We start from the raw sequence: 20,557 nt of genomic DNA, 5'->3' as shown, positions 1-20,557 counted from the left end.
CAGCTAGAGCTATGCAGTAAAACTCTGTCTCTTAAAAAAAAATCCTTTTAAAATTTATAATTTGTAACATTTTCCATAATAAATTTACAATAGTCATTTTTCTTCAGTGAAGCAGGAGTTCCTTTCTGTGGTCTCTGATCAGTTTTACTCTTTTGTTGTTGTTTTTTGTATTTATTTCTGGGGTTTCACTGTGTAGCACTGGCTGTCCTTGAAATCACTCTGTAAACCAGGCTGGCTCCATCAGCCCTAGAGCAGAGAGCTGGGGACTTGGGCATAGGAAGTAGCTGGGTTCCAGTCTCCAGCATGCTCAGTACCATGAATGGGCTGCATTGCTCCAGTGAGAGAGAACAGTCCTTCACCCGGCATTTGCTTTTGCTGTCAAGAGGCTTAGTGCCTCATGGAAACAGTTAGAGGACCCTGTACTTGAACATCAGGCTTCTGTGTGGTAATTGTGGTTGTTCATGAAGCTACTGGGGATTGTGGCCTCCCACAGTCTATTTATGCTGGGCATGGTGAAGACGGAGTGACTACGACAGCAGTAGCTGCAGGACTGCAGCCAGCCAGCCCCTTGTGAGTGTGCTGGTAGCGCATCAGGTTGATATGACTCAGCCTGTGAGGAAGCTGGCTGAAGCCTTCAGTACTGAGGGCTGGTCTAGGAGCCGCTAGGGGCTACCATGAGGCAGATCTTGGGATGGGTGAGGCCTGGCATCCTGAGTGGCCTAGAGAGTACTTGGTCATAGTTGAGCAGTTTGCCTGGGTCTGAGATAGCTGTGTGAAGTAACCTGAAGGAGGTGCTGGCTGGTCAGAGTTGGTCTCAGGGCTGGGCACAGCTTGTGCATTTGTGTTCTCTGTCTCTGCATACTGGTAGTGAGATGAGCTTGGCACTGTGTGCTGAGCCAAAGCCACACATAGTGACTCCAGTAGTGAAGAGACTTTCTGCTCAGTGTGAAGAGATAAGGTCTTATGCTGCTACTAGGGTGGTCTGAAACTCAGTGTAGCCCAGGCTGGCCTCAAATGTTAAGTGATTCTCCTGCCTCAGTCCCTGCTTGCTGGCATTATAGGCATAGCCACTGTCTGGCAGTAACTAGACCTTTTATATTTATTTATTTAATTGTTTATTTTTGACTTTTTCAAGACAGGGTTTCTCTGTGTAGACCAGGCTATCCTGGAATTCACAGAGATCTGCCTGCCTCTGCCTCCCAAGCTCTGGTATTCAAGGTGTGTGACACCACTGCCCAGCTGGATTTTTTATTTTTAAATTAATTAATTTTGCTTTTTTTGAGCCAGTCTTGTGTTGCTGGCCTGGAACTCACTGTACAGAACTTGCACTGATCCCCTGCCTTTGCTTCGTGAGTTCTGGGATTAGAAGTAGAAGCCATCACGTGGATTTTAAGTTTCGGTTTATTTACATGTGAGGCCACGTTATAAGTGGGTGCCGTATTGCACAGGTTATTCCAGGCAGTTGGTCTTAGAGGTATTCTTTTAATGTATTCCTGTTTTCTAGTGTGAGATTAAAATCCTTCTGATAGCCCCTAATTCTTTTTCTCTCGAGACAGGGTTTCTCTGTGGCTTTGGAGGCTGTCCTAGAACTTGCTCTGTAGACTAGGCTGGCCTTGAACTCACAGAGATCTGCCTGCCTCTGCCTCCCGAGGGCTGGGATTAAAGGCGTGAGTCACCACCACCCAGCCTTGCCCCTAATTCTTGTAGATAAACATACACTGTTTTATACTGAGAGCACTTGGTGGAGAAAGGTGTGATCCATTTCCCGTTATCCTCACTGTTTTAACCAGCATATTCTGTCATTGAGTGACAACCCAGTGCCGTGATAACAGTGACAGCCCAAGCATTTTCAGTGATGACTTAGATTAGAAAAGTAATGGCCACCCCTCCCCCCCAAAAGCAGGGCATCAGAACCTCTCACCAGCCTATGTGTTCCTGTGTGGCTCCATCTTGTGTGTATTTCAGGGCAAAGAGGCAGTCAGTGGTACCACTTCAGTGCCCTGTGGGGCAGGGAGTAGAGTGGGGGGTTTGGAATTACAATTTCAGGGGATGTGGCAAGAGGAAACTGAGTTGGGAAGCTTCTTCGTTACCCTCCTCCTGTTACTCTGGTCCCAGCAGGCGTTTGGGAACTAGCCTTCCCTTAAGGCTTGGCCTTACTAGCTGTCTCTGCTTAGCTAGTGCCCAGTGCTGGAATATTATAATTCTTCCCACTGGGATGTCATGGTGGATTAATTATTTTAGGCTAAAGGGTAGATGTTTTTCATATGTAAATTATTTTTATCTTGTGTGTATGCAATGGTGTTTTGGCTACATGTATGTTTGTGTGAGGGTATCAGATCCCTTGGAGCTGGGAATTGAACATTGGTCCCCTGGAAGAACAGCATTCTTAACCTCTCAGCCATCTCTAGCCCACCAAGGGTAAATTTTTGCGTGTTGTTGGGGTTTATAATTGAAGAGTCTGTAAGCTCCGCAACTGGTTATTTTTCCTCTTTGTGTTTAATTTCAGGAAAAGGAGAAGAAATGATGATGATAGCCATCTCCCACCCCAGACCAAAAGGAGCAGTAGGAATCCCATCTTCCAGGACTCCTGGGACACAGAGGTAGGCAGAATGGCCGCAGGCTCATCTACATAACCCTGGCTCCATTGCCTAATTGAAAGGAGTTTCTTTTTCAGAGAGCATCTCACCCACCCTGACTGGTTGTTCCCACCCTGATGCTTAGTGTCTCATTGTGAGGCAGAGTTTTGATGAGTAGTCCTGGCTAGTCTGGGACTCAAGCATGGTTGGTCTCAAGTTTGTGACTGTCCTCTCCCTTAGTGCCGGGGTGTTACGTGCTGGCACACTGAGCCTGTATTTCTTCTTTTGTTTTCTTTTCTTTTTTTGGGGGGGGGGAAGGGGTTTCCAGACAGGATTTCTCTGTGGCTTTGGAGGCTGTCCTGGAACTAGCTCTTGTAAACCAGGCTGGCCTCGAACTCACAGAGATCCGCCTGCCTCTGCCTCCCAAGTGCTGGGATTAAAGGCGTGCACCACCAACGCCTGGCTTAGCTCAGTATTCTTAAGCACTTACTGAGGCAGGTAAAAATGGGCTAGATTAGGCAGGTGGAGTGGCTTATGTCTGTAATCCCAGCCCTTGAGAGGCTGAGTTAGGAAGATCACCTTTAATTTGAGAGCAGCCACAGGGCTCTGTGGCCAGTCTGGGTATAGTGTAAATCCCAGTCTCGGAAAAAAAAAAACAGACAAAAACTTGAGAAAGAAGCCAGTTAGACTCACAGGGGCTCTTCTTGCTGGCTTGGGTTGTAGTTGTGCACATGTAGGAGTGATGCTCTTCCAGCATAGCTTTAGTGTCTATAGTTACACTAAAGGCTGCCGTGCAGACCTCCCTGGTACTCAGGTGTGTGCCTTAGAAACAGGATCTAGTTGAATAAATGAAAGTGGCACCTTCCTAGAGTGCAAAGTGCCCTCCCCAGCGCTTCCCATTACTGTGAGGGAATGGGGAATGGGCTGAAAAGTTGGGATGCTACAGTGAGCTAAAGCAGCGAGGATGTGCCTCCTTGTCTTTACAGGAAGAGAGGAACTCTGATGCTAATACTGCAGTCCTAAGAGTTTTTAGTGAGAGTATAAAGGTATGCCCAAAATAACAGGAACAGGGGGGGGAGGGGTCCACAGTGTTTCAAAGTCAGGACTAAATCCACTGCTGTAAGTGAGAACTAGCTGTTGGGTGTCATGGGAATGCACATAACATTTATTTATTCATTTATTTACATACCTAGAGCCCTGTATACTCCAGGCCAAGTGCTATACTGCTAAGCTACATCCCTAGCCCAGTTTAGCATAATCCCTTTTTTTTCTTTCTCAAGACAGGGTTTACTCTGTAGTCCTAGCTGTCCTGGAACTCGCTCTCTAGAACAGATTGGCCTTGAACTCAGAGATCCTCCTGCCTCTGCCTGGAGTTCTGGAATAAAAAGTGTACGTCACCACTGCCTGTCTAACATAATCTTTTAAAAGGATTTTTTTTTTTAATTTTCATTTTATGTGTAGGAATGTTTTTGCTTACGTGTACATCTGCACTGTGTGCCTGTGGAGGTCAAAAGAGGGTATAGGTTTCCCTGGAACAAGAGTTATGGAAGGTTGCAAGCTACCATGGGGGTACTTGGAACTGAACCCAGGTCCTCTGCTAGAGCAGCCAGTGCTCCTAACTGCTGAGGCATTCCTCCAGCTCCAAGTTGGGCATAATTTTAGATATGTTTAATATTAAAGTGGTCATTTTTAATTTTGCTTTAAAATTAGATTGTCTAATTTACTATTACATTTACTAATTACTATTACATTTACTTAGTATATGTATATATATGGTGTGTGTGTGTGTGTGTGTGTGTGTGTGTGTGTGTGTGCGCGCGCGCGTGTGTAAATCACTGGACAACTGTGGGTGTTGGTTCTCTCCAGCAGGTAGGAATCATCTCACTGGTCATGTTTTGCTTTCTAAGACAGGATGACCCATGCTGGCCTGGAACTCACTGTGTAGCTCAGCCTAGCGTTGAACTTATTTTTTGTGACTCTGCCTCCACCTCCCAAGAGCTGTTGTGGTTGCAAGCCCAGCTAAAGCTCTTAATTTTTTTTCCATCTTGGATCTTTTTTGGGGTAGTAGCTATTGCCAAAACACAGAATTGTTTTCACTAACTCTTATGTGTGAGGATTTAGGGTTGTTTGTTTATAATACTGTGGCAAATGAACTTTGAAAATTATCTTTTTCTTTTGAGATGGAGTCTTGTAGCCAAGGCTGGCCTTAGATTCCTGATCTTCCTGCCTCTATCTTAAGTGGGATTATAGGAGTGTGCCATCACATGGAACATGAGTTTTTTCTTTGTAGGTTCATGTAAATTGAGAGCATCGGTGAATGTGGGGATGGGTGAAGAGAAACTAGGGCCTGAGAGATCAAAGTGTTTTTCTAGACAGCAGCAGAAGTGTCACTGACACTCGAGTTGCAGCACTCAGGAGGCAGAGATCTCTGTGAGGCCAGCCTGGTCTATAGTGAGTTCCAAGACAGCCAGAGCTACATGCATAGTGAGACCCTGTCTCAAAACAAAAACCAAACCAAAACAAAAAACTATATGATCTCTTTCCCTCCCTCCTAAAATAGAAAGGCAGCATGTGGTTCTAGGTGGTAAACGCACAGGCACACACTCTGGTTCTGATTATTTTAGTTAGCATACGTTAACTATACATAATAGGTTTCATGATGGCAATCTCATGCATACATGCAAGGTATTTTAGCATACTGACTCCTCCTTTCCCCTTTCTGTACCCTTCCCATCCAGGACCTCTTCTACTGTCCTGTCTTCATTTATTTTTTTGGTGTACTACTTTTGATGACCCGCTGAGTTTCATTATGGTTGCTTGCAGGATTGTGTGAAGTTATTACAGGAGTGTAGGCTTGCAATGGATTCTCCATAGAGAATATGTTGGAGCCTTTCCCTGCAGCCATTAGCTATCTATAGATAACTGGGGTGGGGGGTGAAGGTTTGTGAGCCCTTCCCACCACAGCTACCATTGTCTGCAGACAGATCCTGGGCGTAATGGCAGACCCATTACATTTATTTATTTCATGTTATGCTTACACAGAGCAGTGAACAACTTGTGGAGGCTGGTTTTCTCAGGTTGTTAGGCATGGTAATAATCTTTACCCCTGAACCATCTCACCAGCCTACGCAGGGCTGGGCTTGCACAGGTCTTGGCCAGTAAACCCTGCTCCTGTGAGATCAAAACTGCACATGCGTTCCTCACTCCAGTCCTTCCTCTGGCTCCTCCACCCTCCTTTCCAACCTTTGATGTCAGGGAGGAGATGTGAAGTCCCATGTGGGTGAGTGTTCCCTGACCACTTGCAGACTCGTGTAGCGCTAATCTGTAGGTGGGGACAGCATGATTTAGATGCAGTTTGATGGGCATATCACGTCCATTTAGCTTCCCTGCTGAGGCCTAGGACCTCCTTAGCCTCCATCATTTGGTTGATGGTACCTGTTGAATCCTTCCCTTGGAATAGGTCTCAAATACAACCCCGAAGGTTGGTTAACCAATTGCTGATGCAGTGCCATTGGCAGTAGCGTGTACTTCCTGTTTGGCTGGTCAGTAACTGTAACACTGAGGCTCCACAGCTAAGTAAGACTCAGTGAGAGCTCCCTCTGCAGCCTGCGTAGATAGCATCCTTCATGGGTGTGAGAGCTTGCTGTCAGGGAGGTTTCCATCCTTGTAAGCTTGATTTCTGTCTGTCTGCTCATTTTTGTTTGCTCTTTTAGAGTCTTAGAGCCCAGATGGCCCAGGCTGGGCTTATTACTGGTCTTCTCACCATCTCCTCCAGAGTTTCCCTCATGGACCAGTGGAGGCACTGTTAGGAGCCTCTCCCATGCTTACCCAGCATGCACCACTGCATTTCTCTCCCAGCAGTAGCTGTGGACTCTGGTTATCTGTGGATGCATTACCAACATTTTCCCCAGTTGAGCTTGGTAAATATTTACCAAGTGTCATGTCAGCTGTTTGCATAGCAGGTGGCCTGAGAACAACTGAAGCCCACAAGTGACTCCAGAATTTGTGTTCCGGACAGTGCCCTTCTGGCTGCACCGCACTGCCAGCAGTTAGGAGGCTGTGACTGCCTGTACTCAAGCTTTGTTTTCACAGGGCACATATTCAGCTGGGCATACACCGTGCGTTGGCAGCAAGATGGACAGGCTAATTTGTAAGTGTATTTTGTGTCCTAAGTGGTTATAGGACATTATCTTGTGTGCACGTTGTCGGTTTATTCTGTGGACAGGACGTGCCTTTTCTGCCCTTGTACCAGTAGCTGATGCTGCTTGAAGCTGAGAACGAAGGAAGCCCCTTGGTTACTGGCAGTGGTGGATGAGGGTTCAAGCGGAGAAGTGAAAAACTAAGATGCCGGCGGAGGGTTACTGCAGTCAGGGTCCGCGCTTGCTTAGACCCAGCACTGTCTGACAGGGCAGTGTGCGTTCATGGACTAGCGGTTTCTTTGTGGCATTTCAGTACATACCTTTGGGGGGTTGTTCTCCTCTCTCCTCCTGGCTTATACTGTATCACCCCAGGAGTCCCTTCCCAGTTTCATGTCTCGTGTTCTATTCACTGTCTACCCTTAGAATCTTTTCCCTTCTCATGTTCCCTTTCTAATTCCATGAGCTATACCTACTGTCCACATAACGTCTGGGATAATTTAGTGTCATCTTTTTGTGAGCTAGAGTGTCACTCCTGGCATCCCACCATAGAGCACTTGCACATTTGTGTTGATTGTTGCCCTTTTCTTGTTTTTGTTTTTTTTTTTCTTTTTTGAGACAGGGTTTCTTTGTGTAACCCTGGCTGTCCTGAACTCACACTGGAGACCAGGCTGGCCTCAAGCTCAGAGACACCCAGCTGCCCTGCCTCCCGAGTGCTGGGATTAAAGGTGTGCACCACCATAACCCAGCTCACAGTAGGATTTTCTGTAGCCATTACAAAGAAGACTCTTAATAGGCTATCTCATTGAAGCCTGAATAAAGCTTTATTGCAGGAAGACTGGCTCACATGACTCTGACCTTTTCTTTTTCTTCCAGTCTTCGAGCAGTGACAGTGGTGGGAGCAGCAACAGCAGCATCAACAGCCCGGACAGGGCCAGTGGACCAGAGAGCAGCTTGAACCAGCTCATCCCCGGATCCTGCCCCAGCACCCCCCAGCCGGTGCCCGAGCAGTCTGCACTGTGCCAAGGCCCTTACTTCCATATCAATCAGACCCTGAAGGAGGCCCACTTCCACAGCCTACAGCACCGAGGTCGGCCTCTGACATGATGCTCCGGCAGTTTCTTGCCTTCTGTGAAGGGACAGCACTGTGCAGATTGGATATTTCAACTTAATGATTTGTTTTTAAAAGTTGCACACAGAAAAAAAAATGCCTGTTGGCTTTCAGTCTATATTTGAGTATTGGGTCATCAGGCACCTGTTTACCTGGGGTTTTGCTGCACTATTGTGATTTCAGAGGGGCTTGGGAGCAATTTTTTATAGGATTCTTTTGAGAGAGGGCATCAAGTCCATGTCATGGCAGTGTCTGAGGACATCTCTGATTTCCACATCTGTCATTTAGACTTGTACTGTATATAAGAGTCTCTTAAAATGTGGGATCTTCAATTTTTTAACTCAATAAACTAGTAAAGACTATCTAGTTTCCATGAAAAACAAAATCATAAGTTTTCTCCCCAAATATAGGAAGCTTGACTCAGTCTTGCACTGATGTTAACTGCCATACTACCTCTTAGCATGTAGATGTCCGTGAAAGTGCTCCCTGGAGTGCAACGGTCACCCACTCTGAGGACCTTGAGGCCAAGCACCTACCCTAGTTGTGGTCTGTTACACATTTGTATTTCCAGGGAGAATGTCACTTCCGTATCTGTTTTCTTCCCTCAGACGCTACAGAGAACACTGCAGTTCTCTAAGAATTATCTAGTAACTATCTTACAAACTTGCGTATTAACAGCTTAACCGCTAACCCTTGCAGTGCCCATAACCAAGGCAGTGGTCAGTGCTGACGAAGCACTAGTGCCCCAGAGCTGAAGGGTGAGGACTTAACTCATGCACCCCTGCCCTGCTACATTCTGTCGTCAGAATCAGAAAGACGGATGGTGTAGGAACACAACAGAGGCACCTCCAGTGAAAATGGTGCATTAGTATTTAATAATAGAGCCGGGGCATTATTTCCATGCTACTTTGTCATACTAGAGAGCCAGGCTAGCTTGAATAAGGAAGGTGCAGGTGAGTCGTCTTCCTCGCCGGCGAGCTGTCTGAACAAGGAGCCAGGATGTGTCGGGTCACCTACTCTGGAGAGTGCCGGGGAGCCAACCTGCCATTAGATGAAGAGGAAGTGCCTTAAGCCTCACCCTCCGCCTCCTGCCTGCTCCCCCCCCTCCACTGCACCCCACTCAGAGGCCACGCAGCACAGGCAGCAGCACTGAGGAGCAGGGATGACTAGTAAGAAGGGTCTGAGGGACTTGCTGGACCAGAGCCAGTTACACTATGATGCAGTACAGTCTGAAGGAGGCCCATGCCAGGAGGAGTGAGCATGCGGGCCTTCAATGGCCTGCTCTTCTGGGGGCCACAGCACAGAAAGGCCAGCTGTGTGACATGGGAACTAGTGTGATGAAGCCCGCAGGTCAGAAAGTAAGTTTTCTTTTAGGACTTCTTTCCAGATTTTCAAATCAGGTGTTTGCCGAACTCAGATCTTACTGGATTTGCTGGCAGGGAATGTGGGAAAGGATACTTTACTGGAATTCTGTCTGACATAACAGGCAAAGTGCTCTAAGAGAAGCTGTCAAGCACACATGTACACAACACAATTCAGAAATACCCAGGAGGGCTCCGGCAGGCTTAAGGATGGCGTCCTACCAAAATAAAACATGTATTAATAAAACAATGCTTGAGGAAGCACAGTTCTTCCTATTTCCCACCCAACTAAAGGCACAGATGAGACCATTTGCAAGACAAAGGGTCTTCTCCCCATGCTGATCACAATGCCAGAGTGCCAGCCAACAGTGTTTTTATCCTGCAAAATGCAAGAAACCATCTCCATGCTGTACTGTGTGTGCTGAACGGTCTGGGTCTGTGTCCCTTCCTGCTTTAAGGCTATCTGCTCCAGCTGATGAGAGTCTATGAGTTTGAGCTAGTGAAACCTTGTACTCTACTGCGCCGCCATTAAAGCAGCCTCCGTGCATCGCCACATGGTGCCTAACGGTGTATTTCTAAAGGCTGGGGGGCGGGGATTGGAAGAACCTGGAGAGCCTCCTCTTAGCACTAACCTGGGCTTGTGTTTCGATGCCTTTGCTGGTTGCCTTTGCCTTTCTCGTGCTTGCCATGCTCAGGGGAAGCAGTCCAAACCTGAGACAAGAGAGACGGTTTCACGGCCGGGAACAAGCAGCCTTGGCCCCTCAGAGCCTCAGGAGCTACTCACCTGATCTGGCTGGAGGCTAGTGGCAGGATATTATGGGGTTCCTGGGAGTTGAAAGTGCTGCTCCGGGAGGCAAACTGATTCTCTGGACCAGTAACCAATCCAAATAGAACCTACAGGGAAGAGAGGAGGAGGCCCAGTGGATGTCACCCCGAGAGACAGTTACTTCGAGGCCATCATTTGGGAGAGTGCTCCTTAGTCTGCCATGGGTGAGAATCTCAAAGCCATGTAATTCTTTTCTAAAGCATGTGCTGTGCATGCTTTCGTGTGCCAGCAGGCCATCCATGTCCACAAGCACATGTGGAGATCAGAGGACAACTTTCTGCAGTCAGGCTTCTAGCATGTGGGTTCTGGGGACTGAACTTGGTGGCAGGTCAGTGGCGCTCACCCTACCTACACACTGGGCGGGGCACCCATGTATTTCTTTTTGTGAGGCTGGTGTAAATCAATTTAACTAACCCTTACTTCCAGCACAGCTATTGAAGCTTATGGCATTTTAGCTAATCCCTTTCCAGGAAGTGGCTTATTTGTAGCTCCCCTTTGTGCATGAAGGACTGGAGCAGGCACTCCATCTCATCTTCACTGAGCATGGTTGTGACCCAACTTACAGAAGTTCGCTGTACTAGGCGATTAAGATTGCTGTTGAGATGTGGTGTGAAAACATCCAGGTCAAAAGGGTCGATGAGGGCCTCCAGCCTGTCGGTCACTTTCTCAATTCTGAGAAGAGTTAGAAACATTATTCTCCACATACTTCAGGACAGAAAGCAGCCGGGCAACATTTTACTACAATAGGAACCTCAGAGTGGGCACTGCCCAACAGAGTTGCTTAATGTCTTAGGACAGTCAGTTCTAGACTGACAGGATGCTTAAGGCCAGTGCCTTCTACTTACCAAACAGGTTCTGCCTGCTGCACCTGGCTATGGAACTTACTTTTGTTTTGTTTTCGAGACAGGGTTTCTCTATGGCTTTAGAGGCTGTCCTGGATCTTGCTCTTGTAGACCAGGCTGGTCTCAAACTCACATTGATCTGCCTCTGCCTCCCCCCCCCCCCCAGTGCTGGGATTAAAGATTAAAGGTGTGCACCATCACCACCCAGCTTCAGCAGGTATAATTTAACCACTGTTTAAGAAAGCCTGCAGTATGTGGCAGGCTTTCTTTGGGGACATCTCAGGAAACAGGCCTCATCTTAGGCTATTGCCATACACCAGCATACAGACTATTGTAAGATGGGGCTGAACCCCGGGACACAACAGTGTGAGATGGCGCTCAGCTCATAGACACCCCACCCCCCCAAGACAGGGTTTCTCTGTGTGTAGCTCTGGTTGTCTTGGAACTCACTCTGTAGACCAGGTTGGCTTCAAACTCAGAGATCCACCTGCCTCTGGCTTCCAAGTGCTGGGATTAAAGGTGTGCGCCACTACTGGCTAGTAAGTAGCTTATAGATAGCATGTGTAGTACAAGGTGTGGTTTGTTGCTGGCCCGCCCACACAAAGATCTAAATCCTGGACTTGAAGTATGGTTTCTACTGAATGCTGTGCTCTCCCACCACTGTAAAAATGGGAAAATCCCAAGAGGAACCCTTCTAAGTGTACTGTCCCTTAACTGCATCAGGAAGCGGCTGCCATGGAGGTGCCCAGTAGGAATAGTTACCTGGAGTCTGGCTTGCTCCGGCCACTCTTCACTTCCTCCCCCTTGCTGGTCAGAACGACATTGAGGTAGCGCAGGTCATAGAGGAGCTGCAGGGCTCGGTTCTGGGTCATTGGAAACGTCCCTTCTTTCTGCAAGTGAAGGCTGGCTGGTGAGGGGGATTCCTTACATGGTCCCAAGGGCAGCTGCAGGTTCTGCTTCTATTACAGCTTGATACAGTTTCAGAAGGCGCTGTTGACACCCACAGGGCCAGGTTACTCTCAAAGTGTTCAATATAAAACCCTGGTCTTTAAAAATCTGAGACTTGGCTGGGGAGATGGCTCAGAGGTTAAGAGCACTGGCTGCTCTTGCAGAGGTCCTGGGTTGGACTTGCAGCCACCACATGGTGGCTTACAACCATCTGTAGTGAGATCTGGAGCCCTCTTCTAGTGTGTAAGCATGCATGCAGACAGAACACTGTGTACATGATAAATCTTGCTCTGGGCTGAAGGTGGCCATCACAGAGGAGCAGGGCTCTTGCCTGGACATGTATGTGAGCAATGAGGCCCAGGATGAAGACCACTGAATTCTCAGCTCTCCTTTAAATGTTCCAGTGAACTAGGACAGGTCAAGGGTCAAAAGTGCAGATACAGTGGTGGCTGAGAGGCTGGGACCGCCTCCCGTCATAGAGAACCTCTCCATGCATAAGTGTCCGTCCTGTATCTCACTGGCAGCCAGCATGGGAGGACAGTATCACGTGACAAAGCCACTCGAGGCTGAGCGGCCCATCTACTGCTTACATTTGATCCTGCGTAGGTCAAGGGGTTAAAGGCTTGACCAGAGCCTATTTACAGGACTGGGGCCTGGGCTGGGCAATGACACCATTTTGTGCCCTTCATACAGACTGCCCAAATTCAAGAAAAAAGGTCTGTCTGTCTGGGAAAACATTCAAATACCTACCTTTTCCTGGTGTTCCTCTGTGAGTTGCTCATAGGCAGCTATGACTTGGCCCATACAGGTCTTCAGCAGCTCCTGCAGAGTCACCTTTGGCAAAGCATGGCCTCCAACCCGATTAACTTCCTGACATAAACTAAACAGGAAGGACTGTACATACCAGGATGGCTGAAAGATCAGAAGAATACATGGCTAAGTTCACCCAGCAAGCCACATGCAGCCCCCACATAAGCCCTGACTTCCAATGCAGCCCCCACATAAGCCCTGACTTCCAATGCAGCCCCCACATAAGCCCTGACTTCCAATGCAGCCCCTCCCAGAGCACTCAGGGAAATGGCTTTCCAAAATCACCGTTTCCCAGCGCAGTTCCTTCTCTTTTGTAACCCAAGTACCTGTGCCAGTGGGACCAACTCACTTGAGAAGGAAGGCGTATCTTAGATGTGACACTGCTGCCAGACTCCGTCTCCTCTTGAATTTCTAGTTCGTCCCAGTTGGTGGCAGTGGCCAGGATTGAGCCAGCGTCACTTAGAAGCAACGACTGAGTGAATCCACAAATCAGAAACTGGTGATGAAAAGAGAATGGCCACATTAGTTCCTCAGGCCCTTGCAGAATTGGTTTAAAATTACCAGTGTGTGGGTGGCAAGCAGCCAGCCCCACCCTCCCAGCAAGTTAACACTCGGCAGGAGAATGCAGTTGCTAGCCACCCTAGCAATGCCAGGTGTCAGCTGCTTGGAGACCCACAGGGGCTGTGGTCTTGACACGCAAGCAGGAAGCAGGGTTCCCTGTCCAGGTTAGTAAGAGAAACATGCTCTAAAGTCTAGGCTGAGGAATAGGGTTACCTGCGTGGCACAGGTTACCACAGCTATGAATAAGCATTACTCCTCAACAGGACTGAGGATGGCCAGACTGAAGTAAGACCCCAAGAAGCCCTGTCACTCCCTGTCACTCACTTTGACAAGCGCTGAGCTCCAGACCCGGTAGGCCATGACACTCTGTTGGAGCAGGACCTCCTTCACTTCCTGCCACTGGGCCTGCGCGGGGAGCACCTCCTGAGCTCTCCCCTTGTCCTGCTTCTTGAGAGCCCTGGCCTCTCTCGATGGTTTTTCAGAGGCTCCACACTTTCCCACAATACACTGCTTCAGGTGAGGGCACAGTTCTCCCAGGGCCTGGCAGAGTCTGGCCATGAAGAGGACTGCGTGCAGCTTGGTGCCGTGAAGGATACCCTTCTGGTCTTGTGTGACTTCTTCAATGGTCTGCAGCTCTGCCTGGATGCAGCCCACGAGATACTTGACACAGGCCACTGACTGAGTCCGAAGCATGGTCTGCACAGTCTCAGCATCTGCGTATCTATCGAACGCAGAGTTCTTAGCCTGGTGCACGGGGGAGGGGTCCTTGGGCAGTGGTGTCTCACTGGAGGGAAGGTAGGCCAGGAGGTCGTCCAGTTTGACCTTCAGCTTAGAGTCCAGGGCAGAACAGAAGCTCTGTACACAAGGGCTGACCGCTTGGGCTTTCATGGAGAGACCACTGTTGGCAAACTGAGCCCGGTTTGCCACGCTGATCCAGGCAGCATCAGGAGGCAGGTCACTGGGACTCTCGGACCAGAGGAAGAGAGACATGTTCTGCTCAAAGTGGACATGCTTATTCGATGTGGAGTTGTTGGCCTCCAGTTCCTGCAGAGCTGAGACCAAAAGCTCTTTGGAGCTGCCAGAAATGGATTCAAAGCCTTCTCTGGTCAGTGTCTAGGGAAGGAGAGCAGAGTTTTAGTCACCATTGTTTTATGGAATTTTCCAAATGAGCTGAAATGGCAGTTTATGCAGGCATCCAGAACATTCTACCACACTCACAGTGAGTGTTAGTGCCTGACTGCGAAATGCCTCCCAGGCTGAGGTTAACAGCTTGGTCTCCCTTGGAGGCACTGGAAGGTTGTGGCAACTCTAAGACTGAGCTTAATGAAAGCAAGGGCACGGGGTGTGCGTTCTCAGGGTTTGTACTTTTGTTCCCCCACCCACATCTGCTTCTTGTCTGCCATGAGGTAAACGGGCTCTACCGCACGCTCTGGTCACGTGTTCTGCCTCACCACTGACCCAAATCAGCCAACTGACCATGCACTGAACTGTCTAAAATCTGAGCTGAAATACATGTTCCTCAAGTTATTTCTGTCAGGCCACAAGGATGAGGGCAGAGGACAAAGAGCATCACTGAGGGGCACCCGATAACGACTTGCTTTCTCTCTTAGCTTTTAGAAAACGCAGGCGTGGTAAGAAATGGGGAAAGAAAACATTCAGTAAACTAGGCTGGGGTGTCAGGTGGTCCAGAGATGCTCAGCGCACCTGTAACCGATCCAGGAAGAGCTGCTGCATCAGGTCCTCCCAGAACAAGAGTGGCTTCTCCAGAAGCCGCCGGCACACCACCTCCCAGCTGTGGCTGGCAGACTCGTTGGTAAGTAAGTCCCATACGGCATCTCTGATCCCTGCCAGACCTCTCATACTCTTCACGTACATGAGCAGGTTGGTGATCCCATTTTTAATGTCTTCACTGCACCTGTAACAAGACCACTCCCGTGGGCTCTACTGGATCCCTATTTTCATACCTTTTTTTTTTTGGTTTTACGAGACAGGGTTTCTCTGTATTGTTTTGGAGGCTGTCAGTCCAGCCCGGTGTGGAACTCACAGAGATCCACCTGCCTCTGCCTCCCGAGTGCTGGGATTAAAGGCGTGCGCCACCACCGCCCGGCCTTTGTTTGGTTTTTAAAGAGAGGGTACATAGGTACTAACAGGGGACAAAGGGAGCAACGTGTCCTGAGTGCTGGCTGACACGCTGTGGCACATCACCCAGATGACTGAGAGTCTCAGCCCAGGTCTCACAAGGGCGGCTGTGTGCGGGTCAAGCCTCAGGGATGCTTTCCGATTGCTTACATGTCGATCCATTTCTGCAGGGTGTCTTTCAGGTACTCCTGGCTGATAGGATGTGCGAGAGTTCGAAGCTCTGGCTGGAACTCCATAATGGAGGCTGGCAGGTGTCTGAACCAGCTGCATAATCTCATCTCTCCTTGCAGGACACCGATGCCCTTTCCTGGAGAAAAGCCAAGTGAGAAGAATCCAGGCTGTGCTTTGAGCAGCATATTAAGAATTCAAAAAGCATGAGGGAACTTCCAGAATCCTAGCCCACTCCCCTGGTGTGTAAAAGATTAGATAAACAGAGTACAGGGAATGCCGAGCCCTCATTATTTGCGAAAACATTTGGATACTGGGAAAACATTGTGTCAGCTTCCCCACCCTCGTTCATTCTGCTGCTAGAGAAGAACAGTAGAGGCCTGGAGAGAGAGAGAGAGACAGAGAGACAGAGAGACAGAGAGAGAGAGAGAGAGAGAGAGAGAGAGAGAGAGAGAGAGAGAGAGAGAGAGAGTGTGTGTGTGTGTGTGTGTGTGTGTGTGTTGGGATCTTGCCAGGTCACTCAGGCCGGTCTCCAACCCTGAGCCCCAGTGGTCCTCCTGCCTCAGACGTCTGAGTAGCTAGTACTACATACAGGTGCACTATCCCTAACATTCTAGCAACAGAGCTTAACTTGTCAAAAAAAAAAAAAGTGTGGGCTATTCATTTCCCTTTCCTTAGCATCCCAGGTCCCTTGAAGATCCAAGGGACCAACCACTGGCCCCGTCCTCTCGGGGATGCTCCTGGTCATCCTACAGGCCTGCACTGCTCCTTGGGCAATGCCTTCACTGCACTCTGTAGGAAGCCACTCAGCAGCCTGGTCTACAATGAGTCCCAGGACAGCCAGGGCCATGCAGAGAAATCCTGTCTCCAACTCCCACCCCATCCCTACTCAGAAAAGCCACTCAGTTTGAAACAGGGCCTGCAAGGTAACCTTGTATGTCTGTTTTCTTAAAAAGCCACTCAGTTTGAAACAGGGCCTGCAAGGTAACCTTGTATGTCTGTTTTCTTAAAAAGCCACTCAGTTTGAAACAGGGTCTACAAGGTAACCTTGTATGTCTGTTTCCTTACGCCAGGGCAGGTCAGTCAGCCAGCGCTCACCTTTCACGAGATGGATAAACGATTACATGCCAGCTTGGAGGGGAGGGAGGGTGTGGTGTGCGTGTGTGAAAGTGTAAGAAAGGTGATGTTGCTCACAGATGAGCCTGACATTCACTTCCTCCTGGAGATGAGCCCCACCGAATGGCTCCCTCCTAACCAAGTCCCCATTCTGTGTCTGACCCTGGACCACGGTGACAGCTTCCTGCTAGCTCTCTTTATTACTCTGTCCTGCAGGACTCCACTGCCACATAAAAACATGTAATTATAGTTGGGGAAATGCTACTTTAAAGACGTATGGGATGCATGGGGACATATGGGAGCATCCCACGCCTGCAAGGTCACAGAAGGATACCCTGTTCTCTGGATAAAGTGCATCCTCCCATGTCCGGCCCACACGGCAGCACATCACCTGGGCCTGGCCATGCCTCGGCCTTGCTCTCACCTGGCCCTTCCCTCACTCCAGAAACTTCTTCTGGCGGCATTTTCCAGCTTTTGGGGTGACTCTGAACCTCCTCTTCATTCTACCCGGGGCTCTCTTCCCTTCCTCACTCACTAACTCCTCAACCTTCAGCTTTCAGATTTTTTTCCTCAGTTTTTCAAGACAGGGTTTCTCCGTGTAGCTCTGGCTATCCTGAAACTCACACTGTAGACCAGGCTGTCCTTGAACTCCAAGAGATCCACTTGTCTCTGCCTCCTGAATGCTGGGAGTAATAGGCAAGTGCCACCACTGCCTGGTTTCAGCTTTCAGTTCAACCTCACTTCCCCAGGGAAGTCCTCTTGGGCTTTGGGAAGCTCCTCCAAGTGTTGCTAGGCAACCGGTACCTTGCATTTACAGCAATGGTAGGACTGACATCAAACAGCAGCCTGCACCTCTGAAGATTCAGCCTCTGCTTTTACAACCGAAGTATGACATCCACAGAGCAGGAGTCGGAATCTTCCCACTTCACCGGATCTATCCCCAGACCCTGGCCCAGCAACGAGGACATGGGACAGATGAGTTGAATGAGTGAGAAGGAGGCTCTGAGCTCACCCGTGGGATGCTGGCTTGTGATTGTCTCCAGGGTAGAGAGGAGCAAGCCGCAGGGCAGGGCTGGGTCTGGCAGCACGCCTTCTGGGAGCGTGTAGAAAAGGGCGTGGGCTTGGTTCAGGGTGGTGGCCAGCAGCTCCACCAAAGAGCAAATCTGGGCCTTGATGCCAGCACCTGCAAGGAGAAGCCACCCTCATTTAAACAACTCCTTTCAGGAAGGCTGGACACAGAGCACCGATGCCCCAGGCTCTCCTGACCTGTTAAAGATAACATTTTAGAGAAAAGCATACCCACCGTGATGGGGCTGGTTCAGAAGTTTCTGAATAGCTGCCTTTCTGGCCATCAGGAAGTCTGTGAGGGCTTGGCGGGGAGAGCTCTCCTCCAGGAGCATTATAGAGCAGAGGGCCTCGGCCACAGCCTGGTCCGACACATTCTGGCATTTGAGCAGCATCTTGCTTTCGTACAAAATAGTTGACCTAGAAAGACTCGCAAAGATCAACAAGGAATAGCTAACATTTGGGGTGAAGCAACTCAGTGTATCAGGAAAGAAGAGACTCCCTGACACAGCAGGGGTTAAGTGAGGTCCAGACAGAAAGACAACCTGTCACTTACCGGAAGTGGCTGGCTGCTGCCACCTGCCGGATGAGAATGGGAAATCTCGAGAGGATGGGGCTATATCTGGAGCTAGAGGAGTCCAGCTGGAGCAGGCTATGCAGATGGCCGCAGAGCAGGTAGAGTTGTGTGGCCTGGAGATGCTGAGAGTTCTCCATGGAGCTCCAGATCTTCTCGGGGATCTCTAACAGCAGCTTTATCTGGGCGGCCATGCTGTAGAATTTCTCAGACGGTGGCTGTGGCTGAAGGGCGAAGGAATGAGATCAAACGAAAGCATGGCTCCGTTTATACAGGCTGGGGGCAGAAGTCGGGGGATATTTTAGGATTTGAAGTTTTGCACACGTGTGGTAGTGCACACTCTTAACCTCAGAACTCAGGAGACAGAGACAGATTGATGCCTGTGAATTCAAAGCCAGCGTGGTAAACACAGCCGGTTCTAGGACAGCCAGGGTTAAATATTGAAACCCTGTCCTAAAAACAAAACAAAACTGAAGTTTTATTAACCAGACTTAGCACCACTCAGCCAGTGGGGCACCGAGGTCCAGCGTAGGTCAACATCTCACCATCTGGTTGTTGGTGGCAGGAGCCTTCTATACAGGCTTCTCCATTTTCTGAAGTACCCCCTTCCTACTTTCTCTCCTCCCCTTGTGAGGGCACCAAAGACTTCTGTGCCTACTGGCCCCGGCTTCAGGCCTCTCTCAAATGTCTGCCCTGTCACCTCACGATTCTGTCTTCACTGGTGCCATGTATGTGTGTCTGTGTGTGAATGTGTGTGTGTGTGTGTGTGTTTGGCTCTTCTGTGCTCCTCCCCATCTGCCATGTGAGACAAGCAGGTCCACATACACATCAAAGGCTACAGTTGGACCCTGGACTTCCGAGGACCCAGTACTGTGGGGGAAATGACTCTTTGTTCCTTATGAATTACCTAGTGTCAGGTATTTTGTTATAGCAGCACAGCTGGCCAGAGACATCTATGTTCCAAATCTCACTTGTCCTTATTGAGGCGGACCTACACCTAAAAGCATTTACTCCAAGATCCATTATGCTAAAGTGACACAATTATTTTGGTGATGAATCACTTTATGCTAAAATATTTTCTACTGCTCTTCTAAATTACTTCCATTTAAATAAATTCAACTTCCCATGGGTTTATTTCCTGGATGAGTGCAAGCTTCCAAAAAGGAATTGGAGGCTTGTTTGTGATTGGAACGGAGAAGGCATTTGCACCAGAGAGGCGTCAGCCATAACTATGAAAATCAATATGGTTTTTTAAGAACTAGGCTTATATAGTTGAAGTTAGCCAGCTTAGGAGCGATAAGGGCCAATGCATTTCCAACCTTTTATGCAGTTTCATCATGCTACCAGTTTTTTGGCATGGATTTTCTGAAAACCAGGTAGCATGAGAAAGGTAGGTCCAAGTGAGAGTTAGAGTCTACTTTTGTTGTTTTTCTGTTTCATTAAGTCCTCCCGGGTTAGAAATATTTACCCTACGTGCCCTCTGTTCACCGGCCTCGGCCAATTGTCAAGGTTCCGCACCGGGTCTTTAATGTTTCAGGGAGTGGAAGACAGGATGCCCTGAATGAAATTGTTCACCTATTAAAAGAGGGAGGGCCTGGCGGCAGCCCCCAATTCTCCAGGCTCCAGGGGACAAGGTGGGATGAGGAATGAATGACTTGATGGGAAGGTGTGAGCAAAACGGGAGACTTCAGTTCCCTGACTGTCGAGAGACCCCTGGCGTTTTCAGTTGAAAGGGAAGGAGAGCGCTGGGAACCCGAGGGAGGCGAGGGAATCGTCCGGAAGTCCGGGAAGGCTCCCGGAGCAAAAGGCGGCTGGCTGACTTCCCGGGAGCGGACCAGCGTCCTGAGGAAGGCGGGCAGGCGCCTCCCGGGAGCACGGACCAGCGTGAGGGGCGGGCTCCTCCGGCGGAAGGTGAGGGGGTGGGGTCGGCCGGGCGGCGGGACGTGGGTTCGGGTCCCGGACTGACCTGCGGGGGGGCCCGCGGGATCCGGGGCGCCGCGGAGCCGGCCTGGCGGAGGCGAGCGCAGTACCGATCGGTGGCCCGCACGGCGTCCAGCAGGCCCTCGGCGCAGCGGCGCATCTGGCCGATGGTGTCGGCCGCCTCGATCAGGTCGCGGTAGCGCTCGCCCACCATCTGCCGCAGCTCCTCCTTCTTGTGCTCGATCTCCGCTCGAACCTGGCGCTCCAGGCCGCGGATTTCCTCCGCTCCATGGGTCTCGAAGAGCGCGTTGGCATCGCGCAGATCCAGCCGCTTCAGAGCCGGGGAGGCGGTCGCGGCCGCCATGGTGCTGGGCCACTGTGGCTCGCCGGTCGCTTCCGCCCGC

At 49.7% G+C, this 20,557-nt stretch overlaps 3 protein-coding genes across 6 annotated transcripts in view; 2 read left to right on the top strand and 1 right to left on the bottom strand.

Annotated features, from left to right (window-relative positions):
- Fam104a (family with sequence similarity 104 member A) overlaps positions 1 to 9,737 on the top strand; it is a 16,257-nt gene extending 6,520 nt beyond the window's left edge. The window contains exons 2-3 of the mRNA XM_005069964.4: positions 2,507 to 2,600; positions 7,589 to 9,737. Coding sequence (XP_005070021.1) covers positions 2,507 to 2,600; positions 7,589 to 7,819 — 325 coding nt within the window. The 3' untranslated portion in view covers positions 7,820 to 9,737. The remainder of the gene's footprint in view (positions 1 to 2,506; positions 2,601 to 7,588) is intronic.
- Positions 8,676 to 20,557, bottom strand: Cog1 (component of oligomeric golgi complex 1). Of its 4 annotated transcripts, XM_013113262.3 has the most exons (15): positions 20,200 to 20,553; positions 18,216 to 18,457; positions 17,898 to 18,079; positions 17,607 to 17,777; positions 15,461 to 15,617; positions 14,876 to 15,086; positions 13,496 to 14,284; positions 12,960 to 13,106; positions 12,551 to 12,712; positions 11,615 to 11,742; positions 10,574 to 10,682; positions 9,969 to 10,078; positions 9,817 to 9,895; positions 9,369 to 9,402; positions 8,676 to 8,864 (listed from the first exon to the last, which is right to left on the bottom strand). In XM_013113262.3, the coding sequence occupies exons 1-15, from the start codon at positions 20,515 to 20,517 to the stop codon at positions 8,833 to 8,835; spliced, it is 2,871 nt and encodes a 956-aa protein (XP_012968716.1). In that variant the 5' UTR covers positions 20,518 to 20,553; the 3' UTR covers positions 8,676 to 8,832. The 4 variants fall into 4 exon arrangements, with proteins under 4 accessions (XP_012968716.1, XP_012968715.1, XP_005070024.2 ...); XM_013113261.3 differs by having other exon boundaries at positions 8,676 to 9,402; positions 20,200 to 20,554; XM_005069967.4 differs by lacking the exon at positions 9,369 to 9,402.
- The window catches only part of Slc39a11 (solute carrier family 39 member 11), a 431,298-nt gene continuing 430,733 nt past the window's right edge, over positions 19,993 to 20,557 (top strand). Inside the window, exon 1 of the mRNA XM_040750017.1 lies at positions 19,993 to 20,144. The gene's annotated coding sequence lies outside the window, so the exon portion shown is untranslated. The remainder of the gene's footprint in view (positions 20,145 to 20,557) is intronic.

Source organism: Mesocricetus auratus, unplaced genomic scaffold (assembly GCF_017639785.1).
Source record: "Mesocricetus auratus isolate SY011 unplaced genomic scaffold, BCM_Maur_2.0 Super-Scaffold_100007, whole genome shotgun sequence".
In the NCBI taxonomy this organism is placed as follows: Eukaryota; Metazoa; Chordata; class Mammalia; order Rodentia; family Cricetidae; genus Mesocricetus; species Mesocricetus auratus.
This window is presented reverse-complemented; position numbering and strand designations above follow the sequence as displayed.